This window comes from Gobius niger (assembly GCF_951799975.1).
Source record: "Gobius niger genome assembly, chromosome: 5".
NCBI classification, from domain to species: Eukaryota; Metazoa; Chordata; class Actinopteri; order Gobiiformes; family Gobiidae; genus Gobius; species Gobius niger.
The window spans coordinates 19,006,941-19,029,805 of NC_136856.1; the positions used below are offsets into that span (position 1 = coordinate 19,006,941).

Here is a 22,865-nt window from a genome sequence, read left to right on the forward strand (position 1 = left end):
TTTTTAAAGTTTGGTCGTTACATGAGGCATTAGCTCAAAAAGACTATTTGAAAGGGGGGCATCAATTTCCCTGTGAACCTTATGCCTCTGTACCGCGGTACCATCGCTACATAATGACTGCCCAAGCAGCCGAGCAGGACTGAGCACTATAAAAGAAAGTGTCAAAAAGATATGTAATAATGTGTGACTGATCCTCATAGAGATACTTCTTTTAGACTGCATGCTCATGAATCCTTTAGAACCATCGGAGAATATCACACGCATTATTTAAGAAGACTTCAAAACATCTCTGATTTTCGTCGTCCTTTTATGTTTGCAGGCTCTGCTTATAGGCCTGCACATCAACCCCCCTCCCCCCAACAAAATCTGCAGGGTAATAGCTGTAATTCAACTGTTGTTATTAGTGGAGAATGGGGCTCCTTGGTTATAATGTCAAAACCCTTACCAGCTCAGACTTGTTTGCTTGTTGCTTGAGTTTATATTTAGAGAACAGCGGCAGAGACACAGGTAAAGATCCAACCATTAGTATTCCTATCGCTGACATGCATGAGTGTTCTGCAGCTCACTTCCCATTTGTCACGGCTAATGATGCATGCCACTGTTGTTCATAGGAAACCATATTCAATACATGACACTGGGTACAAGTCTATTATGTTGACAATATGAGCCCACGTGAGTGTTCTAATGCTGATCTATTAATATTGCATATCCGTGACTGCAATATGACAGAATGGAGCAAGATATCATTAGCCATCGTGCTTGAGGAAACTCCTACCTTACCATTACACGTTTTAATGGTATAATGGTAGTGTGCACATTGTCATGGGCAATAAAGTAAACACAATCTAAAATTTAGAGTCGGTTCTTGCACAAACATCTTTCTTTGCATGGGAGCTGGGTTGCACTGCGTTTTTTTTTCTGTATTTCAGCATATGGCCAAATGTGAACATATGGGATCTATAGGGCTTCCGTCCACTTTCACAAAAGCCAAGATGGAGTCTTGTAAAGCACTGCAGCATTCAAAACAACAAGCTCATGCGTTTGCACAGCCTGACATGAATGAAGATTATCATCCATTAAACAAGACACTGCCAGCATCAATTATTTTGGCGCAGCTCCTTAAGTGCAGAGCAGAAAAGGGCAACTTGACCCCATCTGCAGTCAGAGGAGGTCAGCGCACAGTTGAGAAATGTAAAAATTAGCCTCCAGAGCCCACTGCCTTCACGGCGTCATCTCATGTGCACTAATGGAGATATCAGCCATTGCTTGTTATGTGTGGCTTTGAGTGAATGGTTAACGTCGAGGAGAGTTGGACACGCACATTAATTAGTGCTATTGGGCAGTCATACCATAAAGCTATGATCAGGAAATACATGAGTTGACATGGACTTGAAATAGTCTTGGTTCGTCGGGGGTTACTGTCAGGATGAAAAAAAGCAATTGTCTGCCGTCTCCCGATTATCCCCCGCAAAAGCCTATAATCTGTCTGAAAGTACTTAAAGAGTCAAGCAGCAAAATAAACATTGTTGATTATGGGCGCACTGTTCTTTTTTTTTGCTGCGAGTGAACCAGACTGATGGGATAGGACACATGGGGTTGAGGGGAGGGAGGGATGGGGAAGGGGGGGTTAGGAGCTAAAGTTGTGCCTTCTCCCGTCGGCTCCATCTGCTTGGGCAAATGTTAAGGCAGGCTAAATACCTCCTGAGTCCTCTGTTCAAACCAGATTATCGGCTATTCTAAGGAGGCAGATGAGCATCTTATCGTCTCCCAATCTCTTTTACGAAAGCAAAGTCAAGAATTGTGGAGGAGGATTACCAGGATTAGGGTGGACAAAGGCACGGAAGTCCAAGAACAAGGTCTTAAATAGGTCTTTAAGGCTGGCCACCTCCGCTTACAAACATGCAACGGTTGCATCGTGTCATGAAACGGCACTTCACAAAACATCTTAGGGGTGGGAACAGATAAGTGCTACTTCATCTCACTCCAATTTGTGTATAATCTATGAAACAAAACGTTATCCATGTTGTACTTTTTTACATAATGATTAAAATTCACCACACAATTTAGATGTTTCAAATCGGAGCCTTTTACATTGTATTACTTATTTTTTCTGCTATATCAATATTAATGTTGATTCTACATTAAACAGCAGACCAAAGCTGGTAATTATTTCAAAAAGTAGGTGGGTGTTAGTAAATGTCAATACAACATTGGCAAAACAATCAGGCATATCTATATGGAACAAACCCCAGGCAATCCATTAGATGAACAGCAACACACCGTCAACACTCGAGAATTTGCATTGTTCCACATTGTAGCCCAACCAACGCCAAAGCCTTGAAGCCTGGTGGTTAAACATACAGTAACAGTAACATTAATGGAGAAAATATGGTAGAACTGGTGATACTTCGACAATACTGGTCATTCTACCATACTACAGCATGAGGGAACTTGAACTTCATGGTATTTTGTTCATGGTATGAGAGTAAGGATTATATTATCTTATCTTAAAAGCAGCCACTGTAGCTGCTTTGTTTTTGCTCAACTTAAAATATGTGTCTGCAACAGGACTACTTACTGCTGAAAGTTACAGTACAAAGTTCAAGTGTGTGAGTTTCATAGAAGTGTTTTTGAATCATCCTCCTTCTCGCAGAATACGCAAAGATGCTTTCTCCAGACGTGCCTCATATGCTCCTTGCACACTATCAGCGACTACTGTTTTAGATCACACTTTTAACAAGGAACAAACAATTGTTCTTGCAATCGATGCTGCTCAGATCCGCACTACACAGTCACACCTCGTTTAATCAACACAATTGTTTTCAATGAAAACAATCTCCGGGCTGTGGAGCTGTACTCGGTGTCTCAGAAATCAGCACTCGGCGGGCTTCCACACTGATTTGATTGTTGCACACACAAAGGTAGCTAGACCACCACAGCTATGGGGCATGATTGAATTATTCAGTTTGGCAGAGATTTGGCAGCAATTGTGTGGAGTGTTGCCTTGAGTGGAGAGCAGCAGAAAGACAGCAGCGTATTGTTTCCCTGCACCACTGCACAGACAGCACATGCATAAACAGCCCTGTGCTTAGACATGCTGTATCGCTCGAGGACAACTCCGCGGCATACCATGTGTGCACGCTACCTGCTCGCATAATTGACCAACAGCTCCCTGCAGACGCCCCGGCGATACATTTTTAAAGAGTTTAAAAAGTAGCACTTGACTTTGAGAAGATATTAGCCTTTGACAAACATGCACATTCAGATGCATGCCAGGTGGCTCACGCGAGGAGAGCTTGTTTATTTATATTCATTTCAAATAGCACAATGCAGATGAATTAAAATGTCAGCAGAAAGGGACTACGTAAATATGCCGGAGTTAGCACAATTGCTCATTTTCATCCGTTGTCCTTAGGCGCTTATTTGTACACAGGCCCTCCCCTCACTTTTCCCATCCGGAGAGGATTCTTTCAGGCCCCTAGTCCGGTCATCTGTTTGTCCAGGAAAAATGATGGATCTCCCTCCTTTTAGGGCAGGGCGCTCCTCAAAAATGTCTCTGTATGGCACTGATCTGGAATGGCACATGCTGTTTGTATCATCTGTTTTTTTTTCAAGCTGAAGTGACCAAAAAAAAAATCACTTTAAATCCTTGATAGTGGAGCGGTGGGAGACCTGTTTCCTGCCATGGAGGCTTTTTGTGTTGTATTTTACAGTTGAGACAAAAAAATGTGTTGTGGGGACACGTTAGTATATAGGTACCATGCTGCCTTTGTTACAGCTCATTTTATTTTGTCATTTACATAAAACATTGGAAATCACTATAGTCTGAAAACGTAAATGTAGCACACTTATTTGGATTTAAGCTGAGTTCAAAAATAAGCACTATACACCAGGGCAATTCAGTTACATTCTTTACTGGGTCAGATTTCTCGGAAGGCATTGGCTACTGGACCGGTCATTTGGTGAGCCCCCCACCAGCACCAAAAATAATCAAATTTTGGGGAAATTCATTACCATCATTGCTCAAATAGAATCCCAGCATTTTAAGTCCTTTAAAAAACTCTGCAGCAGCAGATAGAGTATTATAACGCTCACTTTAACATTGTTATTTCAACCCTGTTGCGTCTCAAGGCCTTTCCAGTTCTGTTGTTTTATTTTGAAGGTCTGACATTAAGCACACACACCAGAAACACATGGCTACTTATTAAGCGTAAACAAAAGGACTACTTTAGCCCCAGTAACAACTGTTGGACTCCATTCTACCAGAGTTCAGACTCTATAGGCCAGGGATCTCCAACCAGTGGCTCGCCAAAGGCTTTCAAGATTTCTATACGCACTTGATGAGTCACATTTTAGATACATTCTGCAAACATGTAGGCAAATGATGTAAAGTATAAGGACACAATTCAAGTCATTATCTCCAATTTTGTTGAAATATCCTCTTGGCCACTAGCTTCAGGGTCAACTTCTCCAATGCCGCATTGTTACAAAAGTGTCTTTGAAGCCTAAGTGGCTCTCTGATGGTTTTGCATTGTAAAAGTAGCTCAGTGGGTAAAATAGGTTGGAGATCCCTGCTATAGGCTAAAGCACTGCAAATGCAAATACTCTGTAATGATTATGTTGTTAGCAGGTGCAGAGCCTCTTCTGTGAGAGCATATGCTGCGGTGGACATTAGTGGTAGCCGCCATTGCATTAGCGTGTCTGTCGCAATAAACATAATATTATTGACTTATTATGGTAAATTAGCCATAGCCGCCAATTGAATACGCCCCATACATGTAAATAATGAAGTGTTCTTCTGCATAGAATATCTTTGCTTGAAAGTAAGAAAATCCATTTCAACTGAAGAACAATGTAAAAATGCCAAAAACAAGGCATGGTTCCTGTTTTGTTTTTATAATATGTAAATAATTTAACTTTAAATAAAAAATAAAATAAAAAAATATATATAAATCAATGAACTTTAGATTTCCATAGGTCACTGTGCTTCTTCTTGGCATCTTGGTTGAAATCTGGTCCTTTTCCAGCCATATCATTACATTAGATGTAATCAAACTTGGTACATACAACTAGCAATCTGGGCTATTAGGTGAAATTGAATATGCACTCTCATGAATCAATATGTCATAAAAGTCATATCTTTCCATGTCGGTAACTGAGCCACAGGACATCCATTTAAAACCATTTTACTGATCATAAAATAACCCTTGGACGGCACATTACACTGTGGTGCTTTGGACCAAAGAAAGATTTCCCAACACTAAACATTTATTTTCCCTTTTTGTTTATATCTTTGACTTTTTGCTCCGAGTCAATGAGAAATCCATTTATCGCCCACGCTATCGCTGCACACAAACAATCATTAAAGCTTGGTGTATTTGCAAATTTTATATTTATTTATTCCTTTATTCAAAAAAGATTCCATTACCTAATTATGTGTAGCACCAAATAACACACTCTCAATTTATCCTCAAAAGAGAATGAGTCTAACTTATGATCGGGCCATGCTCTTTCCTTTTCATACGTTTTTTCTTTGGCGTTTAGTAGGTTTATATTTCTCTAATAATAGCACACTGACATTTCCGCACACTGTAAGGGAATGCTCTACTTGAGAGTGCACCATTTTCTCAAATCACCAAGGACACATGCCCCGAGGGAACTGATTAGCACTCTCCCGGCTTTAAAATATGAAATAACTTTGATAAGCAATTAAACATTTTCTGTTGTCTGTTCCCTGTGCCTTTGTTTTGCGCCTTTCAAGTCAGTATTTTTGGACCAATTGTATTGTTTCAGAGATTCAACCTCACTATCCATCTTCCTCTCAGATGTTTGTGCATTTCTGTATGTCATAATGGCAGGGATATCATTATCAAATGATCATTACTGAATCTCGTGGAGGGGAAGCAAAGAAAGTTGTGTTGTTCCAAAAAAAGATCTGTTCTCCACAGTGCACTTCAAAGGCAGTGCTTTCACTCAATTTCCATAACATTTTTCTATCTAAGATTGGGTCCTAATGAGCAACATATCTAAACTATAGCTTTTATTTCTAGTCAGGGGCATTATTGCTGTGCAGGAGCGAATGTGGACTTGAGGGATTTTGGGAACAGTCGACTACGACTCGCCACTAAAGCAAGTTTAAAGCATTTAATGTGGTTTCGGCACCAAGAATGAGTTGTGTTGAATTGCTATAATGTTGCGCCATTTCTGAGTCAATTCAAATCATATGAAGGTATATGAAAGTCCGGATGCTAATTTGTTTTCTTATGCTCAACCAATGTTTATTTTCCATCTAGATCTTACTCTCATGTGCGTTACAAGTCGCCAAACATGACTCTTTGTAAATTTTTATGATCATGAAAGTCAGTCTTTTGATCAATGCTTGAATCTAAAGAACTAATTAATCACACTTTCAAATTCGATTAATTAATTAGTCCCAGCTAATTTTAATGTAATCATTAAGTTATAGATTCTTGGCTGAAAAAACAAAAAGCGCTATAATTTCAAGCATTTGGTCACATTTGATTTACAAAGTCATAAATATTTCAAAAATCGATGTAAAAAGTCCAGCTGCTCAACCATTTGTAATTGGCAATGCAAGCGCTCTACCTTGCACGTAAAAATGTTCATGAGATACAGGAGTGTCAAAACATATGATGCAATTAATTTGCAATTAATCCATGATTAATGAGTTCATTATCTTTTCATTCATTGCGGTCAAAGCATTAACATTGACAGCCATGATTTCAATGTGTTGCTCTATCATACGGTCGTTTTTTAAAGGCACACTGCGTAACATTTTGGTCTATACTGTTGCCATCAATACAAAACATGCTCCTAATGAGCAGCTATTTTTACAAAGAATGGATTTGGATGAGAACCAAATTCTGCTGCCTTTAGTCGACATCTCCATTGAGACGAGCTGGAGACGTACCCACTCCTGGTTCACCTCGACTAAGACATGCCTATGTCTTAGTCGAGGTGAGCCGCTCACAGCAAAAGCATATGTTTGTTTGTACATTTATGAGGTATTTTTCAATTATGAAAAAAATATCTGTCATAAAATAAATGCTTGTATTTCCATTTTATTTAATGGGTGCAATTTTACATGGTGTGGCTTTAAAGTTGAAATGTACCTTTTTGGGGTATCTCAAAAAGGTACAATCATATCCCTTTCTGTATTCTGTGCCTCTATAATGAAGCTTTACCATGATCTTCCACCTTGAAATGAGCCAATTAATAGTGTCTATACCCGGGGTTGTGCTTGTGTTCATGGGCTAGCGTTCTGTTGACCCGTGCTATATTTGAACAGCTCACTGTACAGACGAAGGGAAGAAACAAATGATTCTTCCGCGAGCCCTAATGTGTTTCACCTAATTACCGTCTTACTGCTGCTGCAAAGCCGATCCATTAGGCCGAATCCGGAAAACACCATTACCCAACACTGACTGCTGTTGTGATACTAAAAACGCAGAGAAAAAGAGTCCAAAAAGTATGCAATACAATGCAAAAGACTTTTAATAAATTTTCCATAAGCGCACACATACATAAACAAAACATTTACAGATATTCTTCCACTTGGCAAATCAATTACAAATATCATGTAAGGTGCATATTGGTACTTTCACATTGAATAAAAGTGAGGTGTCTAAGTTCCCTTTTTATGTGATTTTCCCCCTAAAGATCAGGCAAATCTAATCATTACACAGTGCTATGTCGACTGCATACTGTGGCTCCTACGCGGTAGTGAATACATCTTGATATCATAATTACATGTATATACCTCCTCCAATAATAACCACCTGTCGTGTCACAAAGGCTAGGCTAGTGAAATTAAGAGCTCTGAAATAAACATGTTTGGTGGGAAAAGTCTGGTAGGCAAATCAAAGGCTGCCACAAACGGACGCCCACAGAGTCCGGTCTAATTTTACAGTAGGTGACTTTGAGGCGTTCACGGATCAAGAAGCAACAGAACTACTGAACAACGATGCCGCTAACTTCTGAAGCCACAAACAGAACTATGATAAACCCTATGAAATCAAAACGTGTAAGAAACAGTCAAGTCGTACCGTCTGCAAATCCCACTGGCATGTGTGTTTGTGTTTGCATGAAAGTTAGGATACGGTAAATTGCACATTAAAACAGAATCTCGTGAATTGGAAATGCTGATGTTTAGATTTGGGTGTTTTTTGAGGATTAAGTTGAATAGCAGCGACACAATCTCGGACAAAAAAGGCAACAAAAGAAACGTCTATAGCAGCATTGTGCAAACCATTGATGCAAGTAGGCAACTTTACTAAGACAAAATACGATAACCCATTTTCATTCACTGATATCTTGCATCATTTTCCATAGCGTTACGTATATATGTTCTGCTTTATTGACAATTTACAGTGTCCTTTTTTTGTTAGAGCATCTGTTTCCATTGTTTCATGTGTGTCAAGAAAACTCTCAGGGATTTGTGTATATGTTTTTTTTTTTTTCTTCCTCCCCCCCCGATAATCCGAACACATTTTAATACACGTAGCCAAAGTCATTCCAACTGCGTGACATGACAAAAGGTTAGGCTTAGCAGTTTGGCCTACATTAAAAGCTTTTCCTATATCCTTGTACCAGTAGCTAGTCCTTTGTGATTGTGGCTTAAGTACGACTTATTAAACTTGTCCAAGCGATTGTAATAACTACTGCACGCCAATCCGATCCTAAAAATACTATGATGTTCTCTTGTTGGGTGTGTGGCCATGCAGAGTTCAGTGGGATAGAGGCGGTTTTTAAGCCCACACGACTGTATAGACCTTGCAGCATAAATACATTTCAAAAAGGTTCATTAGCAAAGAGCAAATGATACAAAAAAAAAAAAAAAAGAATCTGAGAAAAATCATAAAATGGCCGACTATAGGCAACTTCAAGAAACAAGGCAAAGAAATGGAATATCAATAAATATAAACATCACCATCTTGGAAATATATACATACATATGGACAGAGATTGTACAGAGATGCTTCCAAGGGACTCCTTGCTGCTGTCTATGGTTTTAGCTTAAATTTTAACAATTCAAAATCCAAGACCGTTACAGGAGGAGCTTTGTCAAGTTTCAAGCAGGCAACGTGAAGTGTCTCTGGCATTTTCTGAGCTTCTCTTTTACCCCCCTCATGCATCTCTTTCCTCTCTCTCTGGTTTCTGTGAAGAGGTTGAGGGTTTTTGAGGCTGCCGACTGTAAAGTACTTGGTTTTGCACCTCTTCAGCTCTCACCTTCTTTCATTCTTTCCCCTTTCTCTCTCTCTTTCTTTAGGGAAGTAGTAGTGGGAGCTAGAGATTGATTTTAATCCTGTGGGAGCGGGCTGTACCTGTGCCACAGAGTGTGCCATAGTGTGATGGTTTCAGTGCCGTCTCCTGGAAATATAGAGAGACAGACAAAGATATAGGGAGATTGTCGTTACAATATCATCGAGCTCTGAGAAGAAGCCTAAAGCTTATATGTACAGCCTTGTGTCGGCAGATGAACACTGAATACAAGATCTCTTAAAGCAGAGAAGAGTGGAGCGTTCTTCAAGGCACGGCTGGCAATCAAGTCATTATCTTGTCAGGTTGCCTTGAAGAATGCTGCAGGTGTCACAAGTTGTGCATTTTTATCTTCCTGTACTTATCAGAGCATGCAATGTTTTCCAATTACCACTCCCGATTTGCCTTTTGTGGAGCTCCCACCACCACACTACTGCACACTCACTCCCCCTTGGAAAAGCAATTTTTAAAAAATGAATTTAGGTCCCACACTTTTTGGACCCTTGCCAGTAGGGCCCTCTGATATGTACAGAATATTGCTAGGAACACACCACGCTAATTTTTTAGCTCTTGTAAAAAAATTCAATGGTAAAAATATAAATGACAAACAAATCCATTAAGCGTTGCTAAAATTTCATATTGGATTAACAGAGCTACTTTGCATTTTTAAGCGTGACTTCCGCCGGTCATGAGTCAGCTGTGGCTTTTTGTCAGACTGTAGTGTGAAGGCATTCACCCACACAAATGATGCACACACTGCCCTTCTAATGCATTCGCCTATTTATTTTGCTTTGTTCCGATAGAACAATTCCCAAAAAGGTTGTCCCGCTGACATTTAAGATGTGATTGGACGACTCACGCGTGTTAGCTGTCCAAATGTATTGGTGAGGACTGAGACACAGTGAAGCCCAGTCCTTCTTTTTTGACTCCAGAAGTAAATGTTAACACTAATAATCATGTACCGTATTTTCTGGACTATAAATCACACTTTCTTTTCATATTTTGGCTGGTGGTGCGACTTAAACTCAGGTGCGACTTATATATCAAAATATATAAGTTCACATGTTTGTTATATTCACACTGACAGCCGCTAGAGGGCGCTCTTGGCTTGTGTACCAGTATCTAATACTCCTATACCACTGAATATTTAAAAAACGGTAATCGAGCAGCTAATGGCTAAAAGCTAATAGCCACAGCTAGAGGAACGAGTTCTCAAATGAGAGCTTGAACAACGTGATGCCGGGAGAGGCTTGTAAGTGCAGTTATGCCTCCAGGCCCAGGTAGTTGTCAAGGCTGGTGCGACTTATACTGCAGAGCGACTTATATATGTTTTTTTCATTCTTCATTATGCATTTTTGGACCGGTGCGACTTATAGTCCGGAAAATACGGTAATCCGCTTACTATTACATGATCTATATTCCTACAACAAATGTGAAGAGGTCACTGCCTATCCCTCACAGTAGCAAAGACAATGTTAGCGAGGTGACAAGGAGAGATACTTCCTTAACTACAAAGCTACTGCACATGGCGTAGAAAGAGTAGTCTAGTTAGATCAGTGCAGTGAGCAGTGAGCCTATTCCCAGTCTGTGCATTCAAATGTGCCGTCTTAATCAGGTTTTCAGGGGAATGGTGTGGGCAGAGCAATCAGGGATATGCAAATCTCAAGGCCAAGTGTGAACACAGCTCATTGGTTGCTTGTGCAAATATGCAACTGAAACCATCTACAGAGCCACGAACAGAAGTGGACGTTGTCAACCTTACATGTACAGTAGTCGTTATGTTTGTGGCAAATTTGAGCTGGGTTATACTTTGACATCGGCGTAAGCATTTGAACTGCCCTCATGAAAGTGCACAAAAGAGCTAATCACTAGAGGCACACTGACCTCTCACATTAGAGTTAAAAGAGAATGATCAGATGAGTGTGATTATGTAAAAATGTTACAATCGGAGAGGGAGAAGGAGATGGGAGCTTTGAAACTTGCGCTGCATAATGAAGCCATATGGTGCTACAAATCGGCACTCTATAATTTTTTTTACAAGCATTGTTGACTATATCCATAAAGTCCCTGAAACGTTCGCTGACCTTCACTGTTCATTGTAATTTCATGGGAATATATTCAAACTACTTTTATTGTTTGTAAACTATGTTTTATTTTTCTTGAAAATTGCTCTGGAGTACATGAATGCACTTTTTCAGATTCAGTACAAAATTACTTCATGGCGATTTTGGAGTCCACGTCTGCAGTCCTTTGCCTTTTAAAACTATCGCAACAACCAAATGGAACTACCATGTGTAGATTTTGCATAAAAATACAATTTGGTTGCCACAGTATTGATATCTTCTGTTTTGAAATTGATAATAATTGCAAAGAAAAGACAGTAAGGAGTGAGAGACTTGGTGGGTGAAGATTTGGAAATGGCCTGGTGCGCTCTCTGTTGGCAGCAGTGGGCATGACAAATAAACTATAACTTTCATGTAACAGCATGCTAGAAAATTGATGGCACCGTGAAGAAAAAAACGTTGTGTTTAGAACTGCTCAGAATGGTTCAGTGATGGATCATGAGCTTTCCCTCTATGTTCACTCTGACGCATTAAGATACAGAAATTACAGATCGGAGCATTTCAGCATTTCAGACTAAAAAACGTTTTTGTTTTTTTTCCCCCACACTTTGAACCATGTGGCTTATACAACGGTGCGGTTAATTTATCTATTTTCATGGTCATACTGAATATTGCGTCATGTTTTCAATAACAATCCATCTACATTTAATACGAGTGGGCTATTTCTAGTGACAAAACTCTGACGTGAGAAAGACGCAGTAACAGCTCCAAATCCAAACATAAAGTTGCGTGGAGACAATGGAGAGAATACACAGTTACAATAACTGGGACAGGTGGCAAACCCTATCGCTGTCTTCCTCTACCTCTGGTGTTTCCTGCACACTGGGGCAGGGACAGCAGTAACGTGGCATCGGGTGCAAAATAAATGCGTTTAATTCTCTCACTGTTGAAATATTATGGAGGAGCAAAGGGAAGTGCGGGTTAAATTCATCAAAAGCCGGCCTCGAGCGATTCACCACGGACCCAGCTCAGAGCAGCTTTGAACACCGGGAAAGTCCCGTGTGCGCACGGCCTAACTCCCGAGGAGGAGTCGCTGTGCGGGCAGCACTTTGGTTTGACTGAACACAAGTGGGTTTATTTTTATTTATTTATATGTTTATTTGATAGGGACAGAACAAGAAGCATTGTTACAATAACCGATGCCATGCTCATAGGCCGTATAGCTAAAAGTAAAAAAGTTTAAAGAATAATATAATCAAATTTATAAACTTTTAAACTCTCAACACACTTTTATAAAAGTAATTGTACGCTGATGGCGCTTCAAATGCGTTTGTAGCAGCGTGGACAGCTGCGGGTTATAGACTATGTGCGGCCTATAGAGTATATGTACAATATATTTTTTTCTTTCTACATTTTGGTACGGCTTATATTCAGGTGCACTCAAGAGTCCAAAAATTACAGTACTCAAAACTGTGTGAAAAGAAAAGGTTATTTTTCATGCTTAACCTTTCAATAGGTTATATTAAAAACCAGAACAAATCTTCTGAATGTGTCTGTATTCATATCCTATTCACAGACAAGGTCTCTGTCATTTTACATAATGTTCAAAGTAGTTTGCAATAACATGGGTCGGGTACTGTATCTTTGAATCTTAAGAGCGCAACTGAGCCTTAGGTAGGCATAACATCTATAATAATCATCTTAAAAGACGGCTGCCACTTTATTTCAGTCTTATCAACCTCTCCCCAAACCTAATTACAGTGATTTTAATCATACTATATTATAAATGATTAACCCTTCGGTGCATTTAATTAACCTTTGCAGCTACCAATTCTCATCAGGCAAAGCTTCATGCTATTTTTTCATGACACAGGCTTTAAATAAGCACTCTTAAAACTGGTGGGAAATCTCGTGTCGAAAGTGGGAGGCATCACTAGTCAATTGCTCCGGGGTTAAGAAGAAAGGAAGACGTGGACTATCTTCATAACATCAGTGTGGAGGTACTGGGTTTACAGCGCAGATAACGTTAAATTGGAGTATAGCTAAAAATAATCACGGGCTAATTCCAGCGCAAGATTAGACGAGATGTTTACTAATCAGATATTCATTGATTTTAAATTATTTCCGCTAAAATGCTCCACTCTTATCAGCAGCATAAGTGAAAATCAATTTGCAGCCATAATGCATAAACGGCATGATGGGTAATAATTTAGGAATTATGGAGCAGGCAGTGAATATTTCTGCATATTCCCTTCACTTGTGGCAAGAGGGGGAAATTATTCTGACAAGTCGTCACTGTGTCATACAAACACATTATGAATAAAATCTTTGCGAGCAGGGCATAAAGCAGGCTTAAGTATAATTGAGCGTGGCAGAGCATCGCTTCTAACCAGGTTTGGGATAAAAGGTGGATGAAGGCAATGCCTATCAACTCAATGTGGGAGTCTTCATCAATTATACAGCGCACAATGTAACGCAGGATCAACAGTCATTTACCAAAACTATGCCACAAGGAATTTGGAACGCTTGCTACGAACTCACACGAATATGATAGGGGGGGGGAAAAGAGGTGACATGAAAACTAGGTGCAACACAACAGAGATATGCTCCACATAAATGAATCATATCATCGAAATTGACCCAGAAATGAATGAGTGACAGACAAACTAATCATGTTCACAACAGTAAAAAGAGGATGCCCTTGAACCACAAACAAATGTGCTCAAAACTGAACTTAGAACATGGGAAAGCATTACACATAGGGGAGCTATGAAACGAAGCAACATATTCTTGTAGTCGCGACTAAAAGCAACGTTAACATGGCATGCCAATCACATCGCTGGGGCTTTTTTGTTGTTGTTGTCATTATTAGCTAAAATACTTATTCAATACTGTGGCTGAATTTTCTTTTTCTTCCCCCAAAGCTTTTTTTTTTTCCATGTTGAGAACAATCAGCTGAGGAGGCTTTACAAAATTGTTTTAAGCGAGGAGTAAATATTTGAATGAATCCCCTTGAAAGGCGTCTTCAACTTTGTTTTTGCACTACTACAAAGTCACCTATGTCATCTTAATTAAAACTTTGGTAGAAATCCCTTACATACCTCATTTATTCTAATAATTTGGGTCATTAAAGAACAGCATTTATGAGCTAAATACAAAATTGGCCTGGCGGGCTTTTTATAGACTCCCTTACACTCCCTGGGTGTTTAAATATATTGGTCTCAAGGCTCCGCGTCACCTTGATCCCGCTGACCCCTCCCCCCGCCCACAGCTCTACTCACTCTTGCGTATAGCACTCACTGTGGCCTGTCAGGAGTGTGCAAGGCCACCTCTCCTTACCTCTGATTTACATTTATTTCCCTTCGCAGGCCTTTTTATTTATTGGGGCACTTCGCATTTGGCACATATCTCTTAGGGAATCATAAGTCCTTTGCTGTACCTTGGCATTCAAATGAGCCTCTTGTGCTGGCACAGTTAAGGAAGCACTTAATATTTTGACGAACGGGAGCCGCGACAAAAAGTGGAATTATTTACAAAGATGCTCGAGCATGTCGCAGAGATTTATTTGATTTGCACTGCTACCTTGATACTTTTTGGATAAATATATGCATGAGTAGCCCTTATTATCAAATGTGTAAGCTAAATACATTCACACCTCTGATTCAATTAGTTTAATGCACAGTGCTCATCCACAAATATAAATGTTCAATTATTTAAGTAATTACAAATTCCTTTGTTTCCTTCATACTCTAATAATCTTTCTCATTCTTCTCGATTACCAAAGTGTAAAGATTTTATATCAACATAAGGATTCTAAGGTTTTATTCTTAAGAAAAGACGATGTTGATACAACACATTCTAAATTCTATTTTATATATTTAACATTGAATGCAGCAAAAATTCACAAATGCTACCCAACAGAAACCTCTGTTAGTTCAATTTCTCTCCCTTTTTGAAATCTCATTCTTTGGTGCAAATGACATTGGTGTAGACATGGTTTGTGGGGGTGTATCCGGCATCATGCTGCCACCCTCTGAGCTTCACATTGGCCATGGGACAGCAAAGGGAGGAGGAGTGAGTGGGGACTAGAGTGGGTGGGTTTATAGAAAGGAACTCATGAATTACCTGTCGGGTGGTGATCTGCCCCACGGTCTTGAATCCCCCCTGACAGCCGCACTCCGACACACTGTAAGGGTCGGAACTAGTCGACGAGCACTTGGAGAGCGAGTCGCAGCCCACAACGAAAGTGTTGTCCAGGGGGAGCTCTTGGATCACGTGGTGTTTCTTCGGGGCTACTGGAGTCTCGGGTTTGATTTGAAAAGTCGGCTGAGGGGACGCCGATTTGTAATGCTTGGCTAAGTCAGGGCTGTCAGGTTTAAAGGTGGTGGGAGTGGTGGCCCAGTTGTACTTCCCCATGGTCTGCTCCTCCAGCTCCACGGGGAGATCCAGTGTGCCGTTGACATGCTCGTGGGTGGGGTCGTCGGGCTTGGACTCGTCGATGGTGACAAAGTTCAGGAGGAGGCTTTTTGGGGAGCGCTTCTTTCTCTTCTTCTTCTTTTTGATCTGACGGTTCTCTTGATTAGGCGACACCCACTCCCCGCTCTGCTTGCCCTTTTGCACCACCTTGTGTCTGGGGGTCTGCCGGCAGCGCACCAAAGCGGTCACAAATATCACTAAGATGACAGTCATGGTGCCCGCTATGATGGCTATGACAACAATAACATATCCATTGGCTTGAGGCAATTCTTCGTTGTCGCCTATGTTACGGTCCAAAGGTGTCTCCATGCTTTTCCTCAGCTGCTCTTGTATGAAGGTGGCATTTGACACGGTGTCATTAACAAACAGGTGAACAAGTGCAATTGCGTGCAACGACTCTGGTTGGCCTAGATCCTTGACCTTGACTACCAGCCTATGCAGTCCCTGATCGGCCGGCACAATTTTCTCCTGCAGTGTAATGTTACCCGTTGTTTTATCGATGGCAAATAGGCCTCGCGGAGAGACCCTGGAGGTGATGATGATACTGCTGATGATACTGTAGTGCAGCTCCGCATTCATACCTGTGTCATTGTCAATGGCAAACACCCTGGTGACCACGGCGCCGGGGGTGGTGGCGGTTCGCACCAGGTCGTAGGAGTAATTGGAGGATGGGATGACAAATACGGGGCGATTGTCATTTACATCCACTACATTAATCGTGACCTTGGCGTAGGAGGAGCTGGGAGGTTGCCCCCCATCCACAGCCTTGACCATAAACGTGTATGAGCTTTGCTGCTCCCTGTCAAAGGTAATATTAGGTTTGATAACGCCGGTCTGCGGGTCGATGATGAAATTATCTTTACTGTTCAAAATGGAAAGGGTTACAACGGAATTATCCCCGGCGTCCGCGTCTGTCACTGTGATTAAGCCCACAGTTCCATAGAGAGGCAGGTTCTCAGGCACATAGAAGTTATACTCCGGGTGAGTGAAAGCCGGGTTGTTGTCATTAAGGTCTTGGACAATTAGCCTGACGGTGACATTGCTCTGCAGGGACGTGGACCCATTGTCTCTGGCTATGACAGTGAATGAGTACCTCTCATGCTTTTCCCTGTCCAGCCGCTTGCCAACCGAGAGGACTCCCGATCGTCTGTCAATGTTAAAGCCATCAGGAGCGTCAGGGCCAAGAGTGTAAATAATCTCAGCATTATGTCCACTGTCAGCATCCGTAGCGCTGATTTTTATTAACTGTGTAGACGGGTCGTTGTTCTCGGGAATTGAAAGTTGGATTTCTGGCTGGGGGAAGATGGGAGCATTGTCGTTCTCATCCTTGATTTTAATTAACACCATGGCGGAAGTGTTCAAAGGGGGCGTCCCCCTATCCGAAGCGACTATCTTGATTGCATATTCTCGTGTCATCTCATAATCGAGGGGGGCAGCTGTTTCTAGTAAGAACTGATCGTTGAAGACAGGCTTTAACCGGAAGGGAACATCATGGTCAGTGTAACAAGTCACTTTCCCATAAAGATCAGCATCCTTGTCTGTAACAGTAATTAGAGCTATTTTGGTGTTCAGCGGAGCGTTCTCGGACAACAGGACAGTCCCATTAACAAGGTTGATGATGTAGCGAGTGTCTATGGATGGGACGTTGTCATTTACATCTGTAACGTTAACGATGACAGTTGCGCGGGAGGGGGTGGAGCTGCCATCACTAGCCAAGACAATGAGCTTGTGAACCGGCGTGACCTCCCTGTCCAGCGGCTGCTTCACCGAAATGAGTCCCGTGGTGCTGTCGATTGAAAAGTGGCGGCGGGTGGACGCAGATATCTGGTTGCTGAAGGCGAAGTGGATTTGCGCGTTGGTTCCCATGTCGGCGTCTGTGGCGTGGAGCTGCACCACAGAGGTTCCCGTAGGAGCGTTCTCGGGGACCATGACCTCCAGTTCGCTGTCCTTGAAGATGGGGCGATTGTCGTTGACGTCGGAGATGGTGACCTGGAGGATGGCTGTGCTGGACTTGGGGGGGCTGCCTCCATCCTCAACCTTAATTTTCATGACAAAGGTGTCCTTCAGCTCACGGTCCAAGTTCTGCTGCACGATCAGCTGTGGCCACTTGTCACCCTCGGGTGTCTCAATGATGTCCAGACCAAACTCGCTGACAGCCTGCAACAGAAAATGGAAAATCACTGTTAGTGTGAGATGCTCAGAGAATCAGTGGAGCCATTTAGCGAAGTTTTACATCGTGTATCATATCTCTTGTGTTGTGGGGGAAATAATCAAGTTATAATGTGAAATACTATGTAAGTATTACCATAAATGTATGTATTTGTTTAATTGGTTGTAAGAGTGCAAGCCATAAACATGCCACTCTGGATTGTGGCCTTATTTGCATCCATTGTCTCATTCATCCTGGCCTATTTTACATGTTTTTAGTGGACGTGGAAAACGGAGCACCCAGGGGACACCAATGCAAGCCATGGGCGAACAACTTATATAAAAGTACTTTGTTTTGAATGTATTATAAATTCAAAAACTGTATAAAGTGCCTTCATGTAAACATTGCACATAAAAGCAACAGCACACTTTTGCTTCATTTCGCCTCCATTTCAGTGACACAAATACGTTTTTCCTCGATATCACTTTCACACAGACATTGCGTCATTAAGGAAAAGTTGCACATGTTTTCTCTCTGGGGGAATGTGAGAAAGCGATTAATAAGTTGTAGCAGGTAACACTTCATAATTGGATCATAAACATGTCATGTCTCTCCGTTGTGCTGCTGAAATCCTAAAAAATTAGATTCAGATGGCATTTGAAGTTATCTGTGAAATTCAAACAGGCTTTTGAGGAAATTTCCCCAGGTTCATTTGTAACTTTCAGAAGCTTGTGGTTTTCAGGCAGTGATGAATATCAACTTCAAATTAAACAGCTTTTGACAGCAACATGGTTCACTCTGCTTTTCCATTAGCATGGTAATAAGATAGGATATTACACAGATCGAGTGAAGCTATCCTGCAGCTGGTTTCAAGTTGGTCTCAAACAGTATTTTCTATGTTCTATGAAAACATGTTCAGGCTAAACCAATTGTACACCAATGGGTTAAACATGCTAACAATGGTTTTGCACATTTCTGCACATTTGTCTATAAAGCCTACTCATTAATCACATTTCAGAGTACAGTAAGATATATACCAGGTGCGCAGTTGGAGACAAACACTGATTAATGATACAGAAAGATAGGGCTGATATTGAGATCAGTGATTATGCATAGTTGACCGTAATAGAGGAGTACGGAAAGGAAGGAAGGAAGAGGCAAGTGTCAGAAAGAGAGTGAAAGAGGCTATGGGGGAGAAGAAGAAGATCAGCCCATGAATGAGCTGCATGCACATTATGAAACAAAGGAGCCCTTTGAAGCTCCTTCAGTCAGAAGCAGTTTCATGGTAAAACAAGAAAAAGCATCCTCTTTAAGGAGATAAGCTTCGTGCTGCACGTAATGCTACAGCAGATTATTCTGTCTAGGCACAGTTATCAAATGAGATTAAGATACAAAACTCCCCTTGTTCAAGTGAGGAATTTTTTACCAAACAGATAGAAGAGGACTTTCATTTGTACACTACAGCTGCCCTTATGACAGCACAAGCACACACTGCCACAAACTGTGGCATGTTATATTACTGTGAGGGAGTGATTGCTTGGGGAATGGTTGTCATGATTTGATTGACAGAACTACTTAAAACAGCATACACTGCAGCCATGCTCTCTCAGACCTGATTTTGTAATCCTTCTGGTGAGCAAAATACATACGCATAAGCATAGAGGTTGCATATAAATGATTCAGGGGACAGTGGTCTGTGGATGACGATAATACCGTATATGCGCAAAGCATAACTATTTCTAGAAGGTCCAAGTCAACATTCCAGCTGCTCTATTGTAAAGCATCAGCGTGCAGGCTCAATTCTCATATGTTTGAACAGTTCTCAGCAATGGCACAGTAGCTGAATATCTGATATTTGGCAAAGCCTGGTGTTAATAGAGGGATGTAGAGTTAGGGATGTGTCAAAGGGAATGCAGTGCAGTGATTTATGAGGGAGCATTTCCTCTATGCTTTTGTCTTGGTTTCACACAATTTTACAACTGACAAGACAGCACACAGCGCATTTCAATTAGTTCAAGAGAGCTATCTCTCATTCTGTGCGTCTTCCTGAATGCAAAATTAGCCTAGTGTATTGTGATAAGATCTAGGGCAGGCTAAGAAAAGGCCAGCTCCCAGGAATCACTCAGAGACTCAAAAGTTGGGAAGGATGTATCCTCAAAAACTTAAACATCCATATTTTACGAAGACATTTTTTAATATGAAACTATTCTCAAGCTCCCCATTGCTTTGATATGGCTTTGCACTGTTATAAATGATTGGTAATATTCTTGCTTATGTGTAGTTTTAGCTGCATCCATAACTGCAAATAATCATTTTAATTGATTATAATTATTCTATAGAATGGAGAATCTGATTGCATATGCCAAACCAATACAATCACATTTAAGTCTCAGAAATCTCATGCACAGCACTGGATGACTCTGAATTTGATAAGAGGCGAATCATTTCAGAATCATTTAGATGAAAAAGACTGAGTAACTGTGAATAACACAGATACAGTATAGCTGCAGAAAAAGGAAGCGTCACTCTGAAGCCTTCCGTCGCAGACAATGCATGAGATTATCCGGGGATGCATCTTTCCGCCAAGTTGATGACCTTATTAAAACTGTGAGGAGAGTGAGATTGGGAGGTGAATAGATCAGGATGGCGGCAGTCACGCTGATGCCCCGGCTTTGGGCTAACAGGCAAGAGCTATTCATCACCCGGTTATAGCACCTTTTTATAATGCTGATAGAAACTCCCTCTGTCTCTGTCCCCTCACCCATTTCCCTCACTAATTCTTTCTCTTCCCCATCCAACATCGCCCCCGGCCATGAACTCATGCATATAATTAAGACAGTAGAAGCCGGGAATTGTTTGTCTCTTTTTTGCTAAACCCCAGAAAGAGGTGAATGTGTCAAAATATGATGCGAACGAAAACTGAATGGAGCTCAAAGGCAGCAAGCAACACATTGATTATTTTCTCTATTCACTGAACTATACAAAACATGCACACTCAAAACAAGAGAGACTTAAGATGTCGTCGAAGAATACCTAGTGGACTTTGGCAATATCTCACAAATACATCACAACCTGGAGTTTGTTTTATTTTGTTTATTTGAAGGACAATGTACAGTTGCTTTAAAAAGATGGATTTAGCAGATTTAGCAGTATAGAGAACTTAGCCTGTTTAGATCTAAAATTCTGCTGACTTTAGTCGACATCTCCATGGCAACAAGCTGGAGACGTACCCATTCCTGGTAAACTTACAGTCATGACATGAGAGGCACATGTTTGTTTGTACATTTATAAGGTATTTTTCAATGATGAAAATATCTATCATAAAATAAATGCTTTTATTTCAATGTTATTTATTTGGTGTGGCTTTAAGAAAGCAAGCATAGTGCCTTTTTTCGTCTATGAGCAGAAGCCTCTGAAGTTATCCCAAAATCAATGTATTGCAACATTTACTCACTGGATTTGATATTGCAACTGTGCACACCGGCATGTGAAATTCCTAGAGAAAAATCCCAGTGTCTAAAGGTTAGGCGAGAGTAACTCCTGCTTGGTCAACCAAAATACAGACATCCACTTCATCATGCGGTTAATCAGTGAGGCATGCCCCAGCCGGCAGCGGCACATTGATCTCAGCAAGACTCTCCGACACTATGCCCACCAAAACGAGACTGAAGGCGATGACATAAAGCAACCCAGATGAATGTGGACAGTGCAGCTGCAAATCACAGCTCAAATACAGGCCCCGAAACAGGATCCAGATGTCCTGCCGATGTTTCTGCGGAGAATACAAACGACTGATTGAACCTTCTGTCATGGGCAAATCTTGGGTTTTGTTTGACCTAGACCATTTAAATACCTGCACTCTGCGGTTTATCCTGTGGTACTTTCCCTTTAATATGATTTACAAATGCTGTAACTCATCATGACGAAAAATGGAATCTTGTCAAGTTTTATTCGATTGATTGGTAACGGTAAAGTATTAGTAGTTGAGCTATTACTGTAGTAAAATTGATGATGGATAGTACTGCTAGCACTACACTTCGTCATTACCGGTGCTACTATTTGTACAAAAGATGACACTACCAGTCTCTTTTCAACCAAAATTCAGACATCACCAACGGATTCTTATCTTTTGCTTGTACAAAAAGAAGAAGAAAAAAATAAAAAATCAAGCAAGAAATTCGACTGAAGATAGCAAACTCCAGCGTGCTTTTTTGCAACATAAAAAACCTGGGCAAAATATAATTCTCTTCTGACACAAATCTCACTGGAGCGCACAAAGATAGTCCAAAAGGTGGCTCAGCGGCCAAGAGCTATTCTAGGATATTCTTCCTCCTCGAAAACCTTTGGCTTTTTCCACTGCACGGCTGAAATCAAAGCTGCCTAACATTCAAATGTCTTTGGCTCTTTCCAGTCCCACGGATTCCCGAAACAAAAACCAAATGATCTTATCGGGAGTTCAATAAAAACAGCAAGGCAAGTTCAAAGCCAGGCAGGTGCGTGTATCCTTAGGACAATGTGCAGCAGCAGATTTGACAAACCTTGATAATCCTGGGCATTTTTCTTTCTCCGTAAAGTAAAGTAAAGGGCAAAGAGAATAATTGCCCATGATCACAATAATGAGCAGAGCATTTGGTTGGTGATTTTCCAGGCATGAGCGATTCAGGACGCCGTGCTGGAGAGACCCTGGCAGAGGGGAGACGCTTAAAAGATGCACATTTGTATTCCTGACAGACACAGAGCAGCAATTTGTGCTCACTCAAAAATGTTAAGTTCAGCCAGGAAACAGCGATGTGCCATTTGCGTTGTTATGAGGCGAGGGGCATTTTTACTTGTAATCTTTTTATTTCCTTTGTGACCTTTCCAAGGATCCACAGTCCCCATAGCAAATCTTTAACCTT

The 22,865-nt window shown here is 41.1% G+C and overlaps 1 protein-coding gene across 2 annotated transcripts in view; it reads right to left on the reverse strand.

Moving 5' to 3' along the window:
- pcdh11 (protocadherin 11) overlaps positions 1 to 22,865 on the reverse strand; it is a 181,464-nt gene that overhangs the window by 154,853 nt on the left and 3,746 nt on the right. Inside the window, exons 2-3 of one of the 2 annotated variants that reach the window (XM_079556375.1) lie at positions 15,468 to 17,975; positions 8,464 to 9,390 (exon numbers count right to left, since the gene is read on the reverse strand). In XM_079556375.1, coding sequence (XP_079412501.1) covers positions 9,307 to 9,390; positions 15,468 to 17,975 — 2,592 coding nt within the window. In that variant the 3' untranslated portion in view covers positions 8,464 to 9,306. Of the gene's footprint in view, positions 1 to 8,463; positions 9,391 to 15,467; positions 17,976 to 22,865 lie in introns of those variants that run through there. The other variant, XM_079556374.1, reaches the window with a different exon arrangement.